Genomic DNA, 26,658 nt, shown 5'->3' on the forward strand with positions numbered 1-26,658 from the left:
AGAATGGGTCCAGTTGAACTCCATTTAGGCCGAAAAACAAAATGACATTAATTGTTTTACTGCCGAGGTCATTTTACACGACTTGTCGTTTTTTCCCCTCACAGTTCTTCATTTGGAAGTCTCGTCCATCATGAGTTCAATCCAGAAGTCATTCAATTAATCCTGGACTCTCTTCTTTCTAGGCGTCTCTCATCCAGTGGCTCTGTGGCTCTATCTCTCTCTCTCTCTCGCGCGCGCGCTCGCCCGACTCTCCCTCGCTCTATCAGTGCATTAATCTAAGCTGTGTTTCCTTGCCTCCGCTGGTGCCATGAGGGCAAACGCTCCAGATGGAAAAACCCTTTTTGTATTCCGCAGGCGAACCGCCGGTCCCTCCGTCTTTTCCTCCTCTCCATCTTCCCAGCCAATCTTTCGCTCTCCATCCTCCGCTGTCTACAATGCACTCTCTCCGTCCATCTGTCTCTACCATTCGTGCGATTTAAAATTGCTGCTTTCTGCGTGGATGCACTGCACATCGGCCAAGACAGAGAAGTTCAATTCTGAAAATAAATTGTACTTGCTTCATAAAATATTGAATATCGATCAATCGTGTTTTCTATTGTTTTTCATTCGTATTTAAATAAAAAATAGAAAATGCTTGGAAAGAAATATTTTTTGTTCACAATTTAAGCTGCACATCAAAACCCTACATCAACAAACGCAAAAACTCACACACAAACCAGGCCCCAAAAATACGCACCTTGGATTCACATTTATTTCGCATACACCTGATGTAATGCATAAATGCAGCATTTCACTCCCTATGCAGATAACAAGCACATGCGCAGGCAAAGCATCTTAACAGCAGCGGCACGAAACCGATAGTCGTTATCTAGCGACCGTTCTTTCCTGCGGTGGACAAGTGTGCTTCCTGTTCTACTTCACGGCCCAGACACACCACACCAGAAACTTCCATTCTGCCTTCTGACAGATCATTTATATCACATAAACCTTACACGGTAATTATCTTTTGCTACAGTCTGCCAATATTCTGAATGACAGCCCTATATTGCCGCAGCGAAAGTCAATACTTCGTCGAGTGCAAATTCAAAATGGACGCAGTTGTTATGTTAAGGTCAACTTTCCACCGAAACATCCGTTGCTTGGTGAAGTCTCTACCTGAGGCGACTACCCATTTAGCTAAAGACCAAAAAAAACATCATTTAATAAGAAAATATTTGACAATTACTACAAATGAATTCACTTTCATGTTGTTCAAAACTTGTTTGTGACTCTTTCTTCTGTGTAATATAAAACAAGATATTTTTAAGAATTGTCTCAGTGGTTTTATGTACATACAATGGAAATCAACATGGGGCCATGTTGTTTCGTTACCAACATTCTTCAAAATATCTGTTGAAAGTCATACAGGATTGAAATGACATAAGTGTGAGTAAATGATGAAAAAAAATTCATTTTTGCAGTTGTCATAACATTCCCTATTGAGTAATCGTTACTTGTGTTCAATAAATGTGCTCCAAGCCTTGCAAACTAAAGATTGGTTTTCCGTCTTATGAAAAAACACAGCTGATGCAAATTCAACAGATGTAAATCAGTTACCAAATCATTTTGTCAAAACTGCAAGAAAGGCTTCAGACTTCAGTTAAAACGGGTTTAAAAAAGTCGTTTTTTGTATTTGCTGTGTCCAGTAAACACTTTGTACTAAAACACAATGTTATCCTTTACAAGGGAACGATTAGAAGAAAAAAAAACAAAATTGATTGAACATTTTGGCATGGGCAAATACAAATGTGAACTACTGACCCAACCAGGCGAGCTAAAAAAAATCCTTATTAGTGAGTATAGGCTATTCTGGCAAAAATGGCAAAAGTGTCCAAAGAAGACAAAAGACATAGACAATAGAAATAACAGATAGGCGGATCATAATGTGATGCGCATGACATCATGGGAATAATGTCTACCTGCAGATTTAATAGGTTACTCATCTTTATGGACTGCGGTGGTAGTTATCATACTGCTAATCTAGAAAACACTTTAACCAGACATTTTAACAAGTTAAAAATCATTTTAACAAGATTTAACAAGCTGGTTAAAGCAATATAGTGTAAGATGTATTCATTGGCTCTTAGGGAACAATTAATAACATCTGAATGTTTTTGCATTAAATTACAAAATGTCAAAAGTGTTACCAGGACACAAATGCAATACGAAATGTAAACAAATGACTCTTTAAATTCATTTTTCAAAGCCACTTTTGCCATTTGATGAATGCAAACGGCTTTAAAACGAAAACCCAAAACAACTCTGTGAAATGTTGCTTGTATGCTGTTCAAGAGTGTGTTTTAAAATCAATGATATTTTGATTTCTAATGCACTGCTATTCATACGCCTAATGTGGCTTATATGTTTATGGCCACTACAAATTAGTGTAAATGCAGAAAATCAACGGTTATTAAATGTTCTTTCTGGTTCAGTAAAAGCGCTCTCGAGTGGCAGCGTGCGCAGTGATTTTTTTGCCCTCCGTCTGAACGTTGGTCTCATCCACCTCTTGTTTCCTATGGTGGCATTAAGTGCTTACCTAGACTCCCTCTCTGCTAGGACAATAAACACACACTAATTCCCTGGCACCGCTAAACGCTTCAGCAGCACCGTGTGTGAGAGAGAGAGAGAGAGAGAGAGAGAGAGAGAGAGAGAGAGAGAGAGAGAGAGAGAGAGAGAGAGAGAGAGAGTAACACTTAATATTCAAGGCTGAATTACATTGCTGTCATCTGTATTATTTCTAAATTTCTCATTTTAGAATATTAGTGAAGCCATTCAAATATAGTGTTGAAATATAGTTAGCAAACAAATCAAAACTTTGTATCAAATATAGAGCTCGGCAAAATCTGAGGCACTGACCATTGCGGAACATGCTGGGATGCTTTCAAAATAGTATTGAAAAACATGTGTTATATAGAATAACACACATATAGATATATTCTATGCAGGCACATCTAATCTTAAATAGTTTCAAGTATTTCAACAAAAGCCTTCAGATCGAGAAGTTACCTCAAATCATAAGAAAGGACAATCTAGCATTTCTATAAGTATGCTTATCAGGTTGCAATGTGAAACTTAGTCACAGTTCGGTATGCTCGATATGTTCGGATTTTTATTAGTGAAATAATGTAAAAAAAGAAAAAAGTAGAAAGTACAAGACCTACAAAACATCAAAATGTTATACATTAGGCTAATATCACTGGATGCACTTCCATCTGAAAAAGTGAATCAAATGTTGGAATTTTTATGTTGGAGCAGCAAGTGCTACTGTTATCCGTTATATATTTGCTCCATCTCAAGCGTGCACACACACAAACACCAGGAACTGGCTATTTCAGCCTGAGTTAACACTGACCCACCCTTGCGCCCTGGGACCAGGGGCAGAGGTTCTGTTGAGCCCACAAGGCTGTCACTCTCTCTGGGGAAGGATTTACATTCCTACCACTCCCATCCACCGGACGAACCAAGCCCAATACACGCAGTCAGAGTCACATAACATCAGTTAAAAAAACTCTTTAATACACAAACATCCACAGCGGTCCCAACAAAACCACAACGACCCAAACCCACCAGGCCCAGCGGCAACAGAGGCTAATATCTGTGTATTTCTAAGGGATCTAACACTCATGTATACAAGAATCTTTTCTTAGATACGTTTCCAAATGATGCCTAAACAACTAGAATGGGCTTTCTTAAAGATGACTGATTTCTAAAACAATACACCTTATGAATCATATGGGTGAGAGAGAAATAAACTGAACGTAACGCTAGCGTTACTATTCAACACAAAAAAGCAGTTTCTTTAAAGTATCACCACACATAACGTATATATGTGGATGAGAAATTCGTAGGTGGTGATCGAGCGTGCCAGATACAAGGCTCAGAATGTCTTTCATGTCATAATGCCAGAAAGAGAGATGGTGGCCTTGCAAGCCAATCATCACATGACACCTACGCTTAGTGCGGGGACAACAGGCCAAGTTAATGCCTGCTGCCACATTGTGAGTGTACACACACACACACACACCGTACAGTATGTTCTATATAAACAAACATGCTGAGAAAAAAAATTCCTGAGAAAACACGTGGAATATGTTTGTGTGCGAATGGCAGACGGACAGCAAAGAGACAGATAGAAAGATAAAGATTATAAAGAGTCCGGGTGGCTGATGCAACAGTGCCATCTAATGGAAGAAGTGGTACTACAGGAGATTTACTGGAAGACGCGTAACCTCAGTCACAAATTTACTGAACTGGCTCTGAGTTTAAAATCAACAGACAAAATACTTATGGGCTTAACATTTGTTTATATGGTCAAATTTCTGAAAACATTTTTTAATTAAACCATTAAAATCGTTGTAAACATTTACTTTGAAAGATTTTAAAAAACAATGCAATGTATACCAATGTTCTGTTCTATTGCTATAATAACATTCAAAATAATCCACAAAATAATAAGAAAAAAATAAGAAACGAAAAAAAAACATTTTTTACTACTTCAACAGCTTTGTGTTCATCAGATTAAAAGATAAAACAAAAACACCCACTTTAAAATGTGCTATTTGTCTAAAACAGCCTAAATAAAATAAACATATTCGTACATTATGTGTTTAGAGGTACAACAGCCAAAACAGTGGGTGTGAGTCAACATCTCAAACGCTTAGTCAGACAAATCCCACATCGTACCAAATCAACTTGAAATTAACTTCTCTGCCATGACACTGCAACCGCATAAAGATGGCAGTGTGGGAATGACAGAAACGTTGTTGTCAATAAAACAAATAATAATTTACTTTCATAATGACATCCCACCCTCATATCTCCTTACATAATTGCTTTTAATATGTCTTTGGGATCAAACGCCTCAGCGAAGGTATACTGCAAAGAGACACTGCAGATACACAATGATGACTCATGGAGAAAGATAGAAGACAGGACATAAAAATAAAAGCACAGCAGCGTATCATTTATACTAAAAAGCTTTCATTCAACATCACAGCAACATCCCAACACACATACGTTTCCTTTTTAGTTATTTCTAGACTTTATAATAATAGATAATAAATAATAATAAAAAAACACTTGAACTTTGTTGAGGTATCCTAGATTATTTCTGCGCAAGGAGGAATTCGGATACATTGTATATATCTACGAAATGAATCTCAAGCATTCACTTCAAACCCAAAGATCGTGAGAAACCAACTGAAATGGGTGCCAACTTAGTTACTCGATCCACTTGAAAAGATTCAGAATTAGAGCTGAGACAAACCGCACTTTACGCCGACATGAAACTTTACCAAGATAAAATAAGCTTGACTTTGCGCATACCTGTATCTGAAGTCTTTACACTTGCGAGTGTTTCGGCTATGGAGAGGATCGAATTAAGAACGAAGGACGCAAAACCACCACAGAGGGAAGAATGAAAAGAGGAGTGAAAAGAATGGGAAAGACACGGGCTGCATGACAAAAGAATCAAACGATTCCTGGAAGACATAAAAATGGGGTAAAATAAAGTGGATTATGTGTTTTCTCACAAAAAAGCTTTCAAGTCACTTAATTATGAGAGAAATTTGCACCTAACATAAAGGCAAGGAAAGATTTAGGAACCTCACACACACGCACACACGTTTTGAGTTAGCACACCTGGGCAGAGGAGGGCAGCTCACTCTCCAGGACTGATCCTGGGTCAGGTGACCTCTCCGCCGAGCCCAATAACCGGCTCCTTGCTGTCTACCGTTCACACGCGCGCTCCGGCACGCTCGCGGTACCTTGCCCAGTACAGCGGGGAGTCATCCCAGACCTGTCAATCACAATGTGCCCACGAGCAAACACGGAGCTCTCTGTCTTTCTCGCTCTTTCTGACACACATGCACACACTCATCCATGCGGTCGGCAGACAGGGGGAGGTAAACGGTTGTGACAGGGGGCAGTAGGGTTGGGTTGAGCCATCTATCATAAAGCCACGACAGAGTAACATAAGACAAGGCTTCTCTCAACACACACATAGGTCTGCGCTGAGCTCACTTCATGGCATCTCACACATCTAAATTATAAAAGATACAGTTCACGCTAAAATGAAAGATCTGTCATCATTTCTGTCGTCACATAACAATGAATCAAATATTTTAATTTTCATAAACAAATTTTTCAAATGAAAATCCATTCATAATTTATTCACCCCCATGTCATTGTAAATCTGTATGATTTTATTTCTTGTGCAGAACACAAAAGAAGATATTTTGAAGAATGTGGGTAACCAAACAACATTGGCCCCCATCGACTTCCATTCTATTGACACTAAACCAGACATTTTTCCAAATATCTTCTTTTGTGTTCCACTGAAGAAAGAGTCACATACAAGTTTGAACAAATAATGACAGAATTGTTATTTTTGGGTGGACTCACTCTTATTACTTGTGTTTAAAGAAGGGCAATTCCCGCGTTATGGACGTGACATTTTGCGTTATGGACTTGACATAAAAATGCTCAGAGATGAATTTGTTACGATTATATTGAAACATCTGTTTATATTTTACTGAACCCTTGTTGATACAGTCTAAACATTAAAAAATGTCAGTCTATGAAAAAAATGTATATTTAAAAAAGGGAAATAAACATGCGTTATGGATGTGACAAAAAAAGGACGTCGTTTTTGGGAGACGATAAAATTTGTAGGATTTCTGTGAAATAAAATGCACAATCCTGAAGCAATAATACCCAATGAATGGAGAAGGGATGCCTCTTTATAGAACATAAAATAGATACTTTATATTCATTTTCATGTGTCCATTTATGAGGAATATGTAGCGTTATGGATGTGACAATCCTGAAAATGGCACTTACCTGACTATGAAAAATCATGCACTAAAAATAAAACAAATGCTTTACAAATTTGAAGAGAGATCTCACATGGGTATTTGAACCACCAAATGTTAAAATCTGTGCTGTTACCATAAAAACCGCTGGTAAAAACTTCATTTTTTCGTGGTAAGGTTGACATTTTCACGGAATTGCCCAGAAGCCAATTTTGTCAAACAAATCCTCCAGTCACATGTCAGATTTATTTGATAGCGTTTTAATTTGCTCTTTGATTTGATCTAGATGAGCAAAGTGGCCCGTTTAGGTACTGTATTTTAAAGGGCCCAACAAACGAAAGTAAAAAAGAAAAATGGATCCAACGCAGCCAAACCTCTGTTAAAGACTGAGAGGGGTGGACGAGAGACAAAGAGAGAGAGCGACGGAGGAAAGGCGAGAGGAAAATAAATCTGCACTCGTCCATCGATCCCCATCCTTTCTGCTCTCATCTTATCTTCAGGTCTGAGGGAGCCAGGCAAGTTTAAACGATTCTGACCTTGTCCGACATAAATAGTCAGAAAACTACAAAGAGCAGATAGCCCTCTCTCTCCGTGAGCAAAGGGGGACGAGGAAGGGAAATACATTGAGATAAGAGGAGGGGAGAGAGATAATACAGGAGTTACTACATCAGCGAGAGTGTCACAGTCAGACGTAAAACACAGCAAACTGAAGCCCCTGTTCCAGCGCCAGGGTGTCGGTGCCAGCGTCCGATCTGGAACTGATCCACGTGTTTCCAACAAAGAAAAGATGGTTTTGCAATGATTTCTAAAAGGATCGACTTTCCACTAGAAAGCACGATTATGTCCTCATAATGTAAAGTTTTTAAAACAATAACAAAACTAAACCAAATTGGATGTATTACAATCAAAAAGGTGTCACTGATGTGGCAATGTCACGACTCACTACTCTGTAGAAAAATACCGCAAAATAACAAATTTTGTAAAGTACAATACTGTGAAATTACAGTTTTTCTTACAGAGTGTTAAAGCAAAATATCTATATCTGGGTAGTTGACAAACAAACCTATCCATCCATACTGTAAACTAAATCCGTAAAAAAATCTGAAATTTCCTGTCAGATGGATTAACAGCAATATACTGTAAAATAACAGTGATTTTTCTTGTAAAATTACAGGATATAAGGATATTTCATAATTGTTTTCCCCATTTTTCTTGTAAATTTGCTGTCTTTCCTGTAATTTCACAGTTTCTGACCGTATCTCAAAAATAAACTGGACAAAATAAAATCAGAAATTTTCTGGCAGCTGGATCTTTCTCTTGTAATTTTACGTTTTTTTGACCGTATTTCGAAAATACATAAAAAATCTGTAAAAAAAACCAGTAAAAAAATATATATTTTACTGTAAAATTACAGGGTTTTTTCAGTGGTGGACAGTGGTCAAGCACCATTTCCCCCAAAATATTTATACTTTATATTCAACAGAAAATATAGATTCCATGTGTAATATCAATACGTTTTCCACAATTGTACAACTGTGATGCGCCATGATAGTTTGCAATACCTTTACTACAACATCATTCACAAGTTGGTTGAAACTCAGACCAGAGTCTTGCAGTTCCCTCCCTCAGCCGAGCGCCAGCTCCAGCTCGCTTCGCTGGAAAAGTAGCATGACTTAAAATAGCGAGAGACAGAAAGCAAGACAGTAATGACTATTATACTTAAAAGACAAAATTCTTTTCATAAGGTCGGATTCTCCTGGCTACGGGAGCATGCCCTCACCAATCAGAGCGGGCCCTGGGCCCTATTCTCTCTAAAGAAGATGTGAATGTCGCGGCGGAAGAAAAGGAGAAAAGACGGGGGCCTTTAATATTCATCCTTTTCTCTTTTTAGAGTGTAACGGCTGCACCTGACATCTACGGAAACTGTGCAAATCTCTTCACGCATTGTCAGGCTCTCCTCTAATCATTTTACGCCCTTGTGAGGCTTTGAAAAGAGGCGATAACGAAGCGAGTCAAATACGGAGCCCGCTCGATTCATAAGCGAACAGAAGAAACTGAGGTAATAATCAGCACCCCTGGACCAGGAGATTCACAGAGACTGCGCTGCGAGCGAGCGGTGCCGTGCGAGGAAACTTGCGAGATTGCAAGCGTGCAATAGAACAAAACGAAAAGCTTGATCAATGCACTTGCGTACATTACAAGCCTCTGATGCAACAAAACGTTACTGTCATTATAATAAACAAAAGGATCTAATGTGCAACCACATGATGCAACATCTATACAGCACAATATATGCAGATAGTTGGGCTGCATTGAAACTACAGTTTAGAACTGCAGTGCTTCCATGTAGCCGTACATTTTTAGAGCACTCATCTTAATCTTGTTCTCTCTCTGCATAGACGGAGAGGCTTTATCAGGCTGTGTGATCGCTGGTAATTTCAGTGTAGAGATGCAATCGCCTTTTCTACCTCCCATTACCTTCTTCCCTCAGGACTGAACAACAATGCACTCCTGCACAAAAGACAAACAAGAGCATGTTGGCTTGGACAAAGCCCACCATGGCCGAGTGTAATCCATCTTAATATAACAACACATTGACCTTAAATCTAATTTGAAGCTGCACAGTTTTAATATATACAATTAAATGTTTAATAACATCGATAAATCCAAATAATACTTTCACCTTGTGTCATACGTTACTGGTATAAAGTTCTAAATTTTGACAACGGGCAGGTTTCTTAATGCAAAAAGACAGATATTAGCATTAAAGTCAAGAGGAAAACCTGGACTACACACCTTGAGTCCCAGATCTAAATCAAGATCCAACCAAATGACATCTACATACAAAAACCAGAATGTCCGTTTTAATAAGCCGAAATATAAAAATGCTTATATTATTAAAGCATTCATTTTCAAACAAAAAAAGTCAAGATGTCCAATATTTATAACATTCAAGTTAAAAAACAAGACCACATCGAATGATGTAATAAACACTGGTTTAAGTCCAGAAGAACTTCCTGTTTCACTACAGAAATGTTTGAACAAAACCCAACCAGAATATTTATAACTGATTTAAAATCAGTGTGAAACAAATACCTTTAGGATTGAATTATATATGTACGACTTCAAATAACAATAATAAATAAATCAAAACTGAAACCGGAAGTGCTTCTGGACCAGTGTTTACGTCTAGCGAAGTGGTCTATAAATGTGTAAAATGAAAACAAAGTATTTTCTTAATTCGTATTATAACGAGTATAAGTGTATAAACTTTAACACTAAAAATTTGAGTCTGCAATGAAGGGCAAGAAAACGGTCCAATGGCGCCAACCAGTGGCTGAAATTGCAACTGCAGGAGTCAATCACATTACAGTACACTTTATAAAATCGCACACATCAGCTTGTGTTTTAATCGCTTTTAAAAACACAGAAAGGCTTCATAACCTTTGTGGTTTGGAAAGAAACACATGTACCCCATATTATATTAAAAGAAAAGCGAATTTTATATTTAAACTCTTGTGTGTTTTGCATGTAGATTTGCGGCGCGAGGGGAAATTCGGTGTAATATGGTCTCCAACTGATCTATGAGGAAGAAACAGAAGGAAGCAGGAAAAGAAATGCAACTGTAGAAGAGAGAGAGACCGAGAGAAGGAGATCTATAGTCTTTCTTCTGGGGGCATCCAGCTGAGCGCTGGCTCCAAGCCCAGTTAGACCCCTGCCCTGGCAGGACTCACACACGTACTCACCTGGGATGTCTGCCATCCGGGCCGGACCTCCGCCAGCTCCTCACACATACATGCCTGAGACCCCACAGCCCGCCAGCTTCCTGTTTCACACACGCTGACACCCACAAACACACCTCACAGCCAGGGAGCTTCCTGTCCAACCTGAAACAACCCTGATCATGTCCGCCCCTCCACCACCCACTGGCACCCCTCCTCTGTGTGCGATGAGAGTGTGTGTGTGTGATATGAGCCGGATAGAGTAAGCAGGTAGGAGGAAATATGGAGAAGCACAGCACAGTGGCATGATGCGGGATACGCACAGGTTTCTGAAATACAAATGTGTTTATTCACTATACTATTACAGAGTCACACATTCTTGTGTTAAATCTGAGGTGTATTTTTTAAATCAACATTGAAGACTTTAAATTAGCACTCACTACACGCAACGTATCACAGCGGGCAAAGACATCCATCGAGCACATGTTTACCAACAACGTTTTGGTCTTTTTGTGTCACAGCATAAGAGTCTGAACATTACAAGTGTTTCTGGAAAGATCATGTTGCACTTTAAAAGGTCCCAGTTGGAAAGCAACGAATGAGAAAAGCGAAAATACACACTTACTGAAACGTTTAATGTAGCACAAATACTGTATGTCTCTTACACAAGCACTTATTCCAACTTCTACGCTATTTATTTAACCACAAAGTATTAACACAGTATTGTCACAGGGATTTAGATGAGGTTGTGGAGAAGGGAAAAAGACATTAAGATGTTATGTGTTTAAAATTTTATGTAAAGGTTTGAATTTTTTATTTAGCTTTTAAGTTTATTTTTTAATTGTTCAAACAAGAAAATGCCAATCAAATAAAAATATTAAAAAATATCTGTAAATACATTTATATTATATCTATATCTATATTTATATTTATCAATAAAATGTGTTATTTTTTCAAATAAATACATTTATTATAAAAATATTATAACAATATTTCTCTTTTCTAAGTAAATTAGTTCTTTCAGAGTCTACAACTGGTAATATGATCAACACACTACAAATCTAGTATAAATATAGGTCATTCATTTTTAATCCACTAAATAAAATAAAATCATAAAAAATGTCTATTATCCTACACAATAATAACTAAATAGGTACAGTGTTATCTAGTTGTGGATCTTTTGAAAAATAGTTTTAAATATTCAGCGAAATATGCAAGATAATAACATTGGTACATACCTTCCTGCAGTGAGACAAGCGGAGGGAAGTATTTTGGGATATAGTCTCTCCTCTCTCCCCTTAGGGCATCACGAGCATCTGTGTCAAAGCCAGCAGCTGGAAACTGCAGAACGCTGCTCTTGCTAATGGGAAACTGAGGGATCGTTTGAGGAAACCCAACAGGCTCCAAATTGTTCACATAGTCCTCAAGTTCAGCTATACTGACGCCCAAGAAGCCAAAAGCCTGATCCACATCACTCAGTCCAGGGTCTGTCCGTCCATCTGAGTGAAGTGAGAGGGGTTGAATAGTTAGGAATTATTTTGGCATAATGACGAGGAGCATCCGAGCATAGCAGTAAGACTTTATACGGTAACACTCACAATCATCCTTAGATCTGATTAATAAAGGAAAGCATTGAGTAAAAGTTCTCATGGGCCTGACTGGGTTTATTTACTGATTGTGTAATATTATAGGTTAACTGTTTTACAAGGCTACTTATCAAATAAATGATTTAATTTACATCATATTCACCCTTATATATTTTTACATTATGTATATAATATATAAGAAAAAGACAATGTGAACAATACCATACAACGAATATATAATACGCGCAAAAATGTTTGATCACAGAATGTGACAAACCATAACCAAGTAGATCCACCACGTAATAATAATCATCATAATAACAATAACATTACAGAATAATTTTCCAAAAGGCATGCCTGCCCAGAATGTCCTAACTTTTCAAATAATTCATACACATACACTGACATAAGACCTTCTTACATGTAATGTAAAAAAAATTACTTTGGAATGGACATAAACAAAGGAATGGACATAAACAAACCACACTTCCAAAACGATTTAAGAACATAACAGTTTAATGGACTTACATATGAGCCATATTTCAGACTGTCATTTTGACAGCTCAATAGTTTTGTTACTATACCTTAACATAACAGACATTGTGTTTTTACAATAAACACAAGATCAGTTTATAGTCATGATGTCAGAATAGTCATGATGCTTAGACCATCACTATGGCAACAGGTGGGAATCTTTACCCAGCATCATTACATCTAGCTCATGTTATCATGTTTCAGCTGTAGAAAACAACTCAGTTTAGAACCGTCATAAATTTGCACTTTATTTTGATCAACATTAAATATTTTAAGAAAAGCCTGTTCTCTGTTAACCTAAACAGACAGCTAACTACTAGACCCTAGTCAACTGTCAACGAGCACCTAGAGCACAAAACTTACAGATAACTTCAGAACTAAACGCCTGTGATAAAGTATTACTTAGGTTGGTTAAAAATAAAAATAGAGAACGCTGTTTTGTGAAGGTTTTATCCCGAAAATAGCGATCTACATTAGAGTACCTAGCTAGCTTAGCATGCTAACAACAGTTGTGGTGGGCGGGGCTTACGCACAAACACGCTTCATACAGTAGTACACAAACACACTCCGCACACTTCTCCTGCACAAACCGCTGTAGAAGTAAAAATGAACTGTCTGAAGGACTCACAGAGCTCGGAGTATCGGTGGCAGCTCCGCACCAGCTGTTGGACGTATCTCTCCAGCACATCGGACAGCAGATCACAAGCGCTCAGCTGCACCGCGTCCCAGCCCACCGCCTGACACATCTGCGCCACGGACACCCGCAGCAGCGACCGCGCATAACTTTCACACATCTCTCGGGTGCCGAAAGGCCGCTTTCACGGCGCCTGTAAGGGCTGAAGGGGATTTGTTTTGATCATTCACATGAATATGGACATTGGCGCTTCCATAGGAGCCGCCATCTTTACTTCACGAGCGAAGCATTGGGGAGCAATCGACCGCGCATGCGCAGAAGAGCGCAGTATCTGCTCGATTAGTCCTGCCTCGATTATGCGCCCTAAGCGTGTAGCGCTGTTTGTTTATATATACACACATATATATATCTATTTGATATAAAATATCAATGTACGTTTTTTGGATTTGCTAATTATTTCATTGAATTTTTTGCTGTCATTTGTATGCGTACAACTCTCGTACTAAGCAACTAAATTTCTCATGTAACTTCTAGAATAGATGCAGTGATATAAAACGAATAACAATCAAATACATTTAAACAATCCAAGACCAGACTTTAAATGTGTATGCTCAGTCCAAGTATACTTGGTAAACACTAATACATACTGTCCAGTCGTACTGTAAATTGTTCAAGCAGTGCAGTAGGCTATAGTTAATCCCGACTATTATACACCCTCACAAAAGACTTGTATGGTGATTTGATGTAAAATAGCTGTAAAGTCAGAAAATCTGGATGTGTTTTAAAGTGTCATTACCAAACTTCTTGTTATACTTGGAAATAACAAAATTTTCATTTTCACATTTTAAGATAAGGGCTAAATAAGATTGAATTGTAATACCGAAACAATTTGTGTCACTCCCGGAACAACCTTGACATGGTATTGACATTTCAGTTGTAATATTAAATTGATAATGTTATGTATAATAATTCATAACATTAATATTTTTTTAAAAATTGCTGACTGATATGATCTTACCACTGATACAGAGAAGAAAAACACAAGAGACAAATGTGCCCAAAAGTACAGCTGAGTGTGCCAGTGTGCACAGTCGATCAGAGATGGGCCCATAAGGCTTAAGGGAAGAAAGAAACTGTCACCTGTTTCAGGAGGAAAATGCAAATAAGTGTGTCATAAACAAACACAGGTCTCTACCAAAACACGTTTATCTCTCTTTATACATAACAATAAATTATTATTTTTGAAAGGTCCCTAGGATTATAATTATTTAATACATAAATAAAAAACTTGATATTTTTAAAATCTAAAATTAACCAACAAAAAAATATTTTTTTTCACACTTGCTGCAAAAATTGAAATAATAGGAACAAGACAATAGTTCTGATATCGTTATTGCAAATACAGGTTCTAAAAAATGTAGTAAAATCATGTTATGCTGAATGAACATAAATGAAAAGTATGTAACTGCTTCCTATTTATTGCAAATTACAGCCCCTAAAAAAACAAGTGACCGCTCCAAAAAAAATGTACTCTTTCACTCTATTTACTGTTATGTGTTTAAGTAAAATTAAAATTACTTTTTATATTAAAAAAATCAAATATCACTGCATAGCACGTTGTTTGTGCATTGATAAACATATTTTCTGATATTCCAAGCATAAAAGCTACTGTTTAAAAAACACCCCCAATGTTAAAAATGTCCTCAGAAAAGAATGCAGAAGGGTATGGTTGATGGGCTTTACTTCTCAGATGATAACCATCAGAATCAGATATCTAGTGACAGCTGATTAAATAATACACGAGTGACCCATATGGTCAAACTTTTCTACTTGTCCATTACTTTAATAGATCAGACCCTCTTCCAAAATCAGTGACCCCCAAATTCACCCTTTCATGAATACAGACACCCAACACTACAGCTCAAGCATTTAATCCGATACTGTGGTGGCTGGCCTGGTTTGAGTTTCAAATGGATAACAAGCAGCCTAAACTTGTTTTGATTGGCAATTATAAGAGGGAACAATAAGGATGCCGTCGAGTCAATTGGGTTTATCAGTAATCAGTTCAAAGTAACTTAATAGCGTTTTAAGCAAAGTGTGTACACGCTAGACAGGGCTTATTGGACGGATTGACCCAGTATTCTCTTTGTATTGATAACCTCGGAGCACAGCCAAGCACAGAGTGCCTTCAAAGAAAGCTTTAATTCAAATGAAAAACAAGCAAGGGTCAGGAAACATCTTTATTTTTCTAGAGGACATCAAAGCTGATCGGAACATTAGAAATAGATAGACGAGTACTCAATTAGATGGTGTTTCTTTGTAAGAGGTTTATTTTCTCCAATATTGTACAAATACAAGCACATATATATTTATGAATTCTACATCAGATCACCGAATTGACGGGCATGTGCACCAGAACCACACGGAACCTATACAGGGCTTCTTATCTGTAAAAAAAATAGAGAGAGAAAATCAGAAATAATTTTACACATGGCACTCTTAAAATGCGTATAATATATGGAGAATAGAGTAAAGATTAAGAATCAATTTGATTTTACACACACACATTTTAAATTATTTACTGAACGTAATTTCTGAGCCATCAAACAAAAATGCAGTTTCTTTGACCAAACAAAATAACATTCAGCTTTCCAAAACTGGACAAAGGCTAAATGTTTGAAACTTTATTTCTGGTATAAAATGATTGCACACATCACCGGTATTTGCATTCACTTTTAGGGTGCACAATGTTAGTCTATCACTGCCTAGCAATGAGTATGATTATTATAACTTGTTTAAATTTAGGCATACAAGTTTATTACAAATACCAAACCTGCACAATACACGCTATTTACACCCAAGACATCAGCTTCTCTACCCTCCACCATAAAAAAAAACAAGTCAACATGAAACCATACTTACAACCTATTTTACTTCTACAATGTATCTGAGTGAAACAGACTTTAAGAAAATAAACGTGTTGGGCAGGACTTAATATCCAAGGATCGGATCATGAAAAGTTGTCTCTTTATGACAGGTGGTTGGAGCTGAAAAGTTACCAATGGGAGACCTTATTAATGTCTCTCAAACAGTCATTTTAAAGGTGAAGCAAAAATTTTGATTTAAAGATTATAAAGCTCTTGGCTCAAAGAATTTTGAGGCGTATAAAGAGTGTCAGTTTTGATTTCATGTTGACTTCACTGTCACGCCAACAAAACCTAAGCAACACTACAGTAATCCATTTTATGCAACAAATATCATATAGGAAACCAAAATCCCATGTTTCACACCACACTCTACAAGCACACACTATGTCCTACAGCTGCTATAGGATGTTACCTCCGTCATGCTTCAGTTCCTGAAAATGATGAATGCATGCATATTATGAAAGGTTAGTTGAGGGAAAGATGAGGGTTAGTCAACATTTAGTAAACAAATGTTATAAATGTAATGATGAAAACATGCAACAAAAAAGCTCATCAGAAAGAGTCAGCCAATGGACATTTCTACAAATAAATACAATGAAAAGGTAGGAAGTCTGGTTGGACAATTATGTCTTGGATGTTGCACACGTGAGATAGAGAGAGAGAAGGGGGGGGGGGGGGGAGTGTGACATCTTACAGAGCAGCGGCTCCAGAAATGATCTCAATGAGCTCCTTGGTAATGACGGCCTGGCGAGTTCGGTTAAAGGTCAGGGTCAGCTTGTCTATCATCTCAGCTAAAGGACAAGAAACATACAAGACCGAAATTAAGCAATCAATTGTCATTAAACAATACACTAAAAACTTTATATCATTTATAACTATATAGTTGGGTGCTAAGCTATAGTGTAAAGTTGGATAGCAACCCTAAACAGCCCACTGATATACTAATTAACTATATTACTTAATAATGTTTTACAATTGGTATATTTATCAAATGTTTGGTAAACGGTTACTATATGGTTGTTGCTGTCATTGTACAGAGGAAATAAAGCTTTTATCAGCCAACAGCACTAAAGGTTTAATATGCTGGAAAATGGAAACTGACACAGAAACACCTGTCTGATAGAAGAAACTAGATGGAAAGACAACTCACAAGCGTTCTTGCTAGCGCTGTCCATAGCAGTCATCCTGGCACTCTGCTCACTGGTGGTGGACTCCTTCAACCCAAAGTAGATGATGTTGACCAGAGAAAATTCCTGATAGTTCCTCAGCACATCAGCATCAATGTCATCATAGATGCCCATGTTCTCTACACAAAGAAAAACAACAACACATAATTCATTCCATTTTTGTGTTATTTAAACAAAATCGGAATGTAGAGCTACATAAAATCTTTAGGAATAAAATATGAAAGGACTCACTCAAAAAAAATGTTTTTTAAAGGCTGTTTGTTTTTCTTAATCAATATAGTTTGATATGACACATTTGTATTGGTTTCTTGCTCAAGCACAATTTCAATGTGTAAGTGTGACATAAATAGGCAACTCTTTGACGTAACTTAGTCCATTTGTGTTGGGACAACATGAATCATTTTCATTGACTAACTGAAACTACACAGCAGATTGAGTTCCCAGCATTTAGATTTTAAAATGGTTAAAGTGCTATTTTATTTGTGTTTTTGGGCAGACAAGGGGGGTATTCCAGAAAGCAGGGTTAACTTACCGTCAGCTAAACCCTGAACTCTGGGTTGATTAACCCAAATCTTGCTTACTCGGGGTATGTCGGTTCCAGAACACGTTTGAAGAGTAAGTTTAATAAACCTCCCGAAAGATACCCAGTTAACGCACGCTCACAGAAACAACATGAAGACATCGTCAATGGATCACAGATTTCACGAGTCACCATGGAAACGGCCGGGAAGCTTAAAGTTTTTGACTGTAAAACAACATTATAATTCATAGGTTTTTTTCGACTTCCTTGTCAGGGAGCTGTCAATCAAAAACTCACTAGCCAATCAGCGTAAAGCGGCCATAAGTCCTGCCTACACGTGAGATTTGTGCCAGAAAGGCGAACGAAAAATTGAGAAGCGTAAACGAAAACTCGGAAAGCGCAAATGAAAAATCTAGCAGCGAATTCAAAACTATTATTTGCAAAAACGAAACTTAGAAAATTGTTAAGAAAAATAGCAGTTTATTTGAAAATCATGTCACTTTCTTGCAATTGAGTTTATTGTTTTCATTATCAAAGTGTTTATTTTCTTTCTCATTGTATATTTTTGTTCGTTTTTTAAAAGTTTGCGTTCATTCTTATTGGCACAAAAGGAATCCCATACTACCATGGTATTTTACCCAAATTGTGTTGCATTTCATCACATCGCTAATTTTGAAGGCAGTATTAAACCTCTTTTTTGTTCTTTCTCTGTATGTTCCTTAAAAAATCTACCTTTATTTGTTTTTTTTGAAAACTGACTTTGCATTGTATCAGCTTTATTTGCAACAGTTGCTGATGTAATGGAGACTCTTTCAATTCTAGAAACGACTATATTGGTCATAATTTTTGAAAAATTTGTGCAATGCTTTTCAGTACACTACACTATGTATGATAATTAATTTGCAGCAGAGGATGAAGGTCTGCTGTGACATGAGGTAGAGGTTTAAAATGTGAGGCCCATCACATGTCCAATATGTCATGTAGCCTATATATATCCCTTTCAAATACACATACATTTTGTTTTTTGTTTCTTTCTTTTGACTTTGTTTACTAAAAGGCCATGACTTTCCAAATGTTAAAAGAGGTGGAAACGGCCAATCCTGAAAGGCTAATTGTAATTTGGAGAAAGGCCTTTCAATAATAAACTGTAGGAGGAGGCTGAGGATCAGAAAGACATTTTTAAGGAATACGGTCAGTATGAAAAACCTTAAGTCTACGTTTTTTATGTCTTTTTTATGTAAATGGATTTAAAATTATAATAAGAATTTAAATATGTGAACAGTATGCCATGGTGATCCCACTGGGGGTCACCTTGGAAACACGCCAGCCTGGGAATCGAACTTGCAACCTTTAGGTTTTAAATCTGGCTCTCTAACCATTAGGCCACAACTATCTTTGACCCAATGCATCAAATATTGCCTAACAAGTGCACAATTTCTCTGGAGTTAAAATACTTCACTATTAACATCCTTTAACTGTTGGAAATTGTAAGGTGTGTATATTTATCCAGTGATATTTGGAGGTGTGTTAATAAACCTAATTCAAAGTATATACAGTAATTAAGTTTAACAATAACAGCTTACATTATTATTTAACCTTTAAAAGTGAAATAATCTTTAAATATCAAAGTTAATAATAAAATTAGTTGTGAACGCTGAATTGCGATGGGTGAGATTGGAAATGTAATTGTAATATTAATTTAAAATTACAATATATTATATATAATCTGTGCTTTCACGCCCATTTAACGCTCATCAAAAACGCACACATGCGCAGACAACCCCTAAAGCTTAGTAACATTTCCTTAAAATGAACTAACCCTGGAACATAACCTTATCTTCAGAGAGTAAGTTGCTATGGTTACTTACATACCCTGAAAGTTATCTCCGTTTTTGAAACCGAAATTTGGGGTTATCAGCTAACTAACACTTAAACTTACAAGGGCATGTCACATAACCAACTTTCTGGAATATCCCCAAGGAGACTTGTTAGTGTTTACTGTTCTGTAATGTTAAAATTCAGAAGACGTTCTGTTGTCTGTGATTTTTTGGGGGGTTACCATAGTGGTGAAGAGTAAAGGTTTTGCTTAGGTTGGGGACGAGCACATTTATGCCATTTTTGCATGTATCCAGCTCTACTCAGTGAGTAAATACACTGCAAATGCAGTAAACCCTCTGGTGCGCCCTGCTAGCACCATACATTACATGTGGTAAAAATAAAGATGTTCATTTAAAAAAAATAGTGTCACACTGAAGCATTCACATTTAACTGTCTTAACACAAATGAATTACATTAATCTGAAATTAAATTAAATAAATTGACGAATTTAAGATTTAGTTATCTGTGGAAATGGGTGGAAATGGGTGTCATAATACAATTTAGTTCATTCAACAAGTAATTTGTTTGAGTGGACTCTTAAAAGCTATTACTAAAGTCATCCTGATAAGTTTTATTTCTGACAGTTGCAATTACATTTTAATGTGCATTTCTATAACTTAAGAAACACTTGGCCTAAAGCAAAATGCCTGAAACTGATATAGTTTGATATTGTAATGCATTGTAAATTACCGCAACATGCATTTGGTTAATGTCTCTATTGTGATGTACCCAGTCACAAAAAATTCTCAACAGTACCTGAGTTTGCAACAGTGTCCACGGAAAACAGAGGTTTCTCATCTGTCTTGTATGAAATCACAGACCTAAACAAATCGCAATCAAAACAAATAAAGAAAAAAAACTTAGATTTTACCATGATTCTGAATTGATACATAACAGGATGTGCACTAACCTGAATCTGTTGAATACAATGCTTCCCTGGTCGAACTCATAGCCAGAGTCAAGAAGCTCTGTGGCAATGATGGAAGCATCAGTGAAAGTGGGAGGTTTGCGGCCCACCTCCTTACAGTTGATCAGGATGTGTTTTCCGTGGGTCCTGAGGGTTTACAGGAAGAACAAACTTACTATTTGAAAAACTCAAAAATATAATACGGTTAGGCAAGCAATAAAAGTACCTGTACAGCAGACCTCTGAGTTTGTCACCCACATTTACGACCATAACCTCTTTCCCAGCACTAGAGAGCTTGGCGATTTCGCTCTTAATGGCCTTGGCCACGTTGCTGTGGACGGCACCGCAGAGCCCACGGTCAGAAGACACGCCAATGATCAGATGTTTATTCTTGTCTTCTGGGGCCTTGATCTCGGCCTTCTCATAGAGAGCTAGAAAACAAACATCACAATGCATTTCAAATGATTGTGCATTACAAACAGCAACGGATACGATTCATTTGATTTGACATACCCATTGCACCGGTGCCATAGACGCGAGCTGGCTTCAGGGACCTCTCAGCTCTAGCATATTTAGCTGCTGCCACCATCTTCATGGATTTGGTGATCTTCTGAATGTTCTTGATGGACTTCAACCGAATGGTGACTGAAAATAAAAAAAGCAGATGTAAATTAATACAGCAAATAATGACAGCCTCGCCATCAGTTGACATTTTCATAATGCTTAGGAATAACTTGACTTACTGTCCTTCAAGGTTGCCATGTTCCTGACCTGCCCACTGCAAAAGATCGAAAGGTTTAGTACACAGCAATAAACAGAATGCATATGCAAAAATCTGTCAATTAAACCGAAAGCAAATAAATGTACTTGAATTCAAGGTATAACACCGAACGTAGCGAATAACGTTGTCATTCATGTCGTCACACGACTATATAGATCAACTACCAAACAAACAGCTCATATTGCACACAACACAGCATATAAAATGCAGTTAAACGCAGATTTTAACAACATAATAACTTTATATTAATCATAAACTCTAGCTGTCGCGCGCTGTCATACGATTTGACTGAGGCACACTGCGGCCTAAAGCTCATTACGTCCTTGCTCTATTTATCCTGCATTTAATTAACCAACTGACACATTACAGCTTTATTACGTTTAAACACGCTGTAAAACGAATACTAACGCACGTTATGTTGTTCAATTAAATAAATATATACCATTGTGGGAGGAACACCGCCGCGCTGGTCCTTGCGAACATGTTCACTTCAATGAAGGTCAGAGCAGCCGGTCTGCGCAAGCGCAAATAAAGCGCGAAGAACGCGGCTTCGTCACAAGCCTCGCGATATCACAGATGCACACGAATCTGTGACGAAAAAAGCGTTTTGGGGAAGCGAGCGTTGCGCGTCACGACTCACAAGCAAGGAAGCGTGTGCGGTTTTTGGACGCTTGAAAAGTCTCATCGAAGTGTTGTGTTTTGGTGAAATATTTAGTTTAGAATGGGCAAGGCAGAATTTTTAACCCCAAAGGCGATCGGGAACAGAATCAAAGCTAAAGGCTTGCAAAAACTGCGCTGGTATTGTCAGATGTGTCAGAAACAGTGTCGAGATGAAGTAAGTTTATGTTGAACGTGTCTTATTCTCGCTTACTTCTGATCTATATTGAATTACTTGTTTTTTATTAGTGTAATAACTGTCATTTACATTATCTCTTGACCACAGAACGGGTTTAAATGTCACTGTATGTCCGAGTCTCATCAGAGACAGCTATTGTTAGCTTCAGAGAATCCCAACCAGTTCATGAGCTACTTCTCACAGTAAGTACACGTCGGATATATTTATATATTTAAACAGAAAAGTAAATGATTGCAATGTATGTCCTTTTGCTTTTACAGGGAGTTCAAAAGCGAGTTCTTAGAGCTGCTCAGAAGACGTTTTGGTAAGATTAAATCATTGCCATTCTGATTCATCATACATTACAGACTGTAGTTGTTGTTCAGTTGGTGAGAGTCTGTGTTTACTTCTGCAGGAACCAAACGAGTTCACAATAACATCATCTACAATGAGTATATCAGCCATCGGGAACACATCCACATGAACTCCACCCAGTGGGAAACCCTCACTGAATTCACCAAATGGCTTGGGAAAGAAGGCAAGGATACTAGATACAGAACGAATTCGTTCAGATCAGTATCATCCACTACACTGTTTAATTTGTGTGATTTTGCTGTGTAGGTTTTTGCAAAGTAGATGAGACACCCAAAGGCTGGTACATCCAGTACATTGATCGTGATCCGGAAACGATACGTAGGCAGGAAGAGCTGGAGAGGAAGAAGAAACAGGATTTGGACGATGTAGAACGCAGTGCTAAGTTCATCGAAGAACAAGTGCGCCGCGGCCGAGAGGGCAAAGAGCCTGAGGTGTGTGGAAATGTTCCTGGTCTTAAAAAATGATAAGCTTTCCCCCAAAAAAATCAGGTATTTTTTATAGTTATGCACTTAAAGTGGAATTTTATGGGGTAACAATAACAAAACAATAAAATGCACACCATTTTCAAAGTATAGCCAAACATACAGTATATTTTAACATGAGACCTTCTCTGGGCAAAGTTCATCCTTCATAACGTTTGTCATTACTTTCCAAAGCTGGCAATATACCTTAATGTACACATTTCAATGTCCATGTATCTACAGGAGGAGCCAGTATACACCGAACTGAAGAGGATGAATGAAGATGAGAAAATTGCTTTTAACCTGGACAATGCTTCAGCTGGGCCTTCCAAAACAAGGTATCATGAATAATGGTATCAGCTTCTCTTTGAGTTTAAAATCTGTTTAAAAACCGATTATTTGTGTTCGAAACCATGTATTTTGTACTAAAGAAACACGGGTTGTGTTCCCTGAGTTTAGATATGTGATTATAACCCTGTGTTGCTTTCGCATTTTCGCAGTACAAGTCTGGGAAGTAGTGGCCTCAAAGTGACTGCCTCAGCTAAAAGGAAAGAGTCCTCTCACAGTTCAGACTCCAAAGACAAGAAGAAGAAATCTGCCCTTGAGGAGATAATAGAGGTATGTTTCCTTTACTTTTCTCCAGGTAAATTGTTGCATTGATGTTGTAAGAGCAGAATGAATCTGTATAAATTGTAATTCACTTAAAGATGAGGTAACATACGCAGTTTCTGCCAATCTCATATTAATCTTGAGTGCCTATATACAGCAGTATTGCATACTTCGTATCTTCGAAGAGTATTTAGTTTGATCAAATTTATAAAAGACAGATACAGCTGTACGATTATTTCCGGAAAAAGACGAGCGCCTGGAGGCGTGCAGGGAGAGCGGAACTACAGCACGAGCACACAGTACGTCATCGCATTATCCCTACATAACTGATTCACTATCTGATGGCTGAGACCGCACCATCTATCAATTTCAAACAATCTCCAAATCCAGCGTTATATCCACCGTTTATATAACATTCCTCACCTAAATGCAGGGAGCAAACAAACACAGCTAAACTTCCGGCAGCCGAGTGAAGCGGCATTGATGGGCGTGCTCTTTCTCACGCTCGCTGGATGATGCGTGGGCGTGCTTTTCTGGGAGAATTGTCCAATAAGGGACTAAGAACCCTTTTTACGAAACGGGAATCCATGTTTGAAAAAACTTTCCAAAACCTGTACAAACCCTGGCGGAGTGAATCGAGTACAGAAATACTACGTCATACGTTCAGCTCGTTTTTTTGACAAGTTGACCATGTTAAGCCTGAGAATGCAGGGCTCTAGACTGCGACCAAAATGCTCTCAAATGCGATCGTTTTTTTAATAACGTGCGAGGTAACATTTCACAGGGTTGAGTGCGTAAAATAATTTTGGTGCGAGTGCGTAAAATAATTTTAGCCCCGCCAAAGATTTATTTTAACATTTAATGTGATTTATGAGTGGTGAATGACGCGCTTGTGATAATAGCAGGAAAGAGTGAGCAGAGAGCTCGTGCACTCCCTCTGTCTCCAAACTAAAGTGTGTGTTTCGCATCATTCAGTGTTGCGCAGACCGAGCAGCATAAAAGCATCGCAGGACAGACTGCTCCCTATGCTTTTTAAACGCTCTCACGAAGTCGAGAAGTGAAGTCGAACACGACGGTTTCTGAACTGTCTCTTCACACTTCAATCAAAAGCAAGGTCGGAAGCCAGAATCCATGTTTCACGTGGCGCATTCTGAGAATATTTTTACCTGAATTACAGCTGGGTGTGAATGTGCTCAAAAACATGTTGCCTTTTCTTCCCTGACAAGTGTTCCGCACATGCAGCTGACATAAAGGAAAAATCCTATCCAGTGAAGTGTTTTCCTTGTTAACTTCTATCTTCTGCGATGTCCTAACAGCAGTGAAAAACAAACAGCGCGTCAGTGTCTGCTAATTGGGACATCGCTTTATTGGGCTCGCAAGTGTTAAAGCGCAAATATGAAGCAGCCTATAGCCGTCTATTTTAAAAGACAGAGTGACAAATTAACAGAACGATTCATCAACTGAGGTCATTATGCAAGGTCATATGATTACTATAAAAAAGGGTGCGACCAACTGAGAAAGCAGGAAAAAGGAGTCTAGAGCCCTGGAATGAAATCGCATGTTACCGCCGCTTTAAATCTAATAAGCAATGGTTTACGTAAAGTGATTCTACAATTTGCAATTCACAACTTTCTGTGTGTGTGAATTTCAGATGGAGGAGCAGAAGAAAAAATCTGTACGGTCGGATCACTGGATTCAACCAAACATCGTAGTAAAAGTGATAACAAAAAGACTAGGAGAGAAGTATTACAAGAAGAAAGCCATCATTCGGGTACATGAAACGAGGATTAATGGACCATTGCATGGCTATATGTTTGCCTGGTTTTATATTTCTGACAGCGATATTGTGTATGTGTATGATTTTACAGGAGGTGCAGAATAAGTACACAGCCATGGTGAAGATGATCGACTCTGGAGACAAACTCAAACTGGACCAAAGTCATGTGGAAACAGTCATTCCAGCGCCTGGTAACACATTACTATGGTTAAACGTGTATAAACTTTTTTTGTTCATTGGTCTTACTATGAACTGTTGTATCTCTGTTGTATGAACTATTTAATGTCTGTGGTTATCACTCAGTGTTCTCTCTATTTTACTCTCTCTGTCACAGGTAAGCGAGTTTTGATCCTAAACGGTCAATATAAAGATACAGAGGCCATCCTGGAAGGCATAGACGAGCACAAATTCTCTGCCACACTCGTATTAGACTCGGTACGTTCACACAGAATATTATCATGAAATGACTTTCCAAATACTGAATATTTTTCTGGACTAAATATAAGCGACTATATTTATAATTGCTTAGAAAATACCAGCACTTCCATAATAATTGACAGCGTGGTGTTTGTCCTCCTTCAGGGTCGGATGAAAGGAAAGACAGTGGAGAGGATTGCATATGAGGACTTTTCTAAACTAGCTTGATGGTCATCTTCATTCCAGAGCGACTCTACTGTGTCAAAGCGTAATCTAGATATTTTACATTTTGCATGTACATAATAAAGACTCAAAGACATGATCATTTAATTTACATACTGGAACAAATTGACCATTTTATTGTGCTTATTTTTATCATATGCAACCATTTTCAACAGACATCCGAACATAAAATATTTATAGATTATAAATGATCAATTCATTGATAGGTTACAATACATTGATATGTTTAAGATCAATTTACGTCATTATTCGATGGTTGTTTCATGTACAGCACCATTTTCTGATATTTTGTATATATTTTCTTCTAGTATTAAAAACGAACCTTTTTTCAAAACCTTTTTGGCAAGTTTCATTAAAAAGGGTTTTGTGCTTTTGGCTTGTATAAAATAACAGATTTCCTCTCTTAGCAGTCAT

General features: G+C 37.7%; 3 protein-coding genes across 5 annotated transcripts in view; 1 reads left to right on the plus strand and 2 right to left on the minus strand.

Annotated features, from left to right (window-relative positions):
• taf3 (TAF3 RNA polymerase II, TATA box binding protein (TBP)-associated facto) overlaps positions 1–13,622 on the minus strand; it is a 50,610-nt gene extending 36,988 nt beyond the window's left edge. The window contains exons 1-2 of one of the 2 annotated variants that reach the window (XM_057323491.1): positions 13,322–13,622; positions 11,812–12,072 (exon numbers count right to left, since the gene is read on the minus strand). In XM_057323491.1, the coding sequence (XP_057179474.1) occupies positions 11,812–12,072; positions 13,322–13,487 (427 nt within the window). In that variant the 5' untranslated portion in view covers positions 13,488–13,622. Of the gene's footprint in view, positions 1–8,413; positions 8,996–11,811; positions 12,073–13,321 lie in introns of those variants that run through there. The other variant, XM_057323492.1, reaches the window with a different exon arrangement.
• A 2,012-nt stretch (positions 13,623–15,634) lies between these two features.
• Positions 15,635–22,064, minus strand: atp5f1c (ATP synthase F1 subunit gamma). Of its 2 annotated transcripts, XM_057324825.1 has the most exons (9): positions 21,970–22,064; positions 21,490–21,524; positions 21,260–21,391; positions 20,973–21,177; positions 20,750–20,893; positions 20,596–20,660; positions 17,405–17,560; positions 16,949–17,045; positions 15,635–15,774 (listed from the first exon to the last, which is right to left on the minus strand). In XM_057324825.1, exons 1-9 carry the CDS (start codon positions 22,008–22,010, stop codon positions 15,771–15,773), a joined length of 879 nt encoding a protein of 292 aa, XP_057180808.1. In that variant the 5' UTR covers positions 22,011–22,064; the 3' UTR covers positions 15,635–15,770. The 2 variants fall into 2 exon arrangements, with proteins under 2 accessions (XP_057180808.1, XP_057180809.1); XM_057324826.1 differs by lacking the exon at positions 15,635–15,774 and having other exon boundaries at positions 16,945–17,045.
• A 78-nt stretch (positions 22,065–22,142) lies between these two features.
• kin (Kin17 DNA and RNA binding protein) lies at positions 22,143–26,519 on the plus strand. The gene is made up of 11 exons (XM_057324574.1): positions 22,143–22,362; positions 22,471–22,565; positions 22,644–22,687; positions 22,778–22,900; positions 22,984–23,168; positions 23,442–23,536; positions 23,699–23,816; positions 25,459–25,578; positions 25,676–25,775; positions 25,919–26,019; positions 26,167–26,519. Exons 1-11 carry the CDS (start codon positions 22,249–22,251, stop codon positions 26,227–26,229), a joined length of 1,158 nt encoding a protein of 385 aa, XP_057180557.1. The 5' UTR covers positions 22,143–22,248; the 3' UTR covers positions 26,230–26,519.
• The last annotated feature ends 139 nt before the right edge of the window (positions 26,520–26,658 follow it).

The sequence above is a fragment of the Triplophysa rosa genome, linkage group LG24 (assembly GCF_024868665.1).
Source record: "Triplophysa rosa linkage group LG24, Trosa_1v2, whole genome shotgun sequence".
Classification (NCBI taxonomy): domain Eukaryota; kingdom Metazoa; phylum Chordata; class Actinopteri; order Cypriniformes; family Nemacheilidae; genus Triplophysa; species Triplophysa rosa.

What these genes read in the sequence shown, in the direction of transcription:
- atp5f1c (XM_057324825.1), bottom strand. Translation starts at nt 22,010, where the DNA reads ATGTTCGCAAGGACCAGCGCGGCGGTGTTCCTCCCACAATG. An exon ending in CTCAGAGGTCTGCTGTACAG is followed by an intron (nt 20,894 to 20,972) that starts GTACTTTTATTG and finishes GTAAACCCTCAG; the next exon opens with GACCCACGGAAAACACATCC. An exon ending in ATTGTATTCAACAGATTCAG is followed by an intron (nt 20,661 to 20,749) that starts GTTAGTGCACAT and finishes CGATTTGTTTAG; the next exon opens with GTCTGTGATTTCATACAAGA.
- kin (XM_057324574.1), top strand. Translation starts at nt 22,249, where the DNA reads ATGGGCAAGGCAGAATTTTTAACCCCAAAGGCGATCGGGAACAGAATC. An exon ending in CCCTTGAGGAGATAATAGAG is followed by an intron (nt 23,817 to 25,458) that starts GTATGTTTCCTT and finishes TGTGAATTTCAG; the next exon opens with ATGGAGGAGCAGAAGAAAAA. An exon ending in AGAAGAAAGCCATCATTCGG is followed by an intron (nt 25,579 to 25,675) that starts GTACATGAAACG and finishes ATGATTTTACAG; the next exon opens with GAGGTGCAGAATAAGTACAC.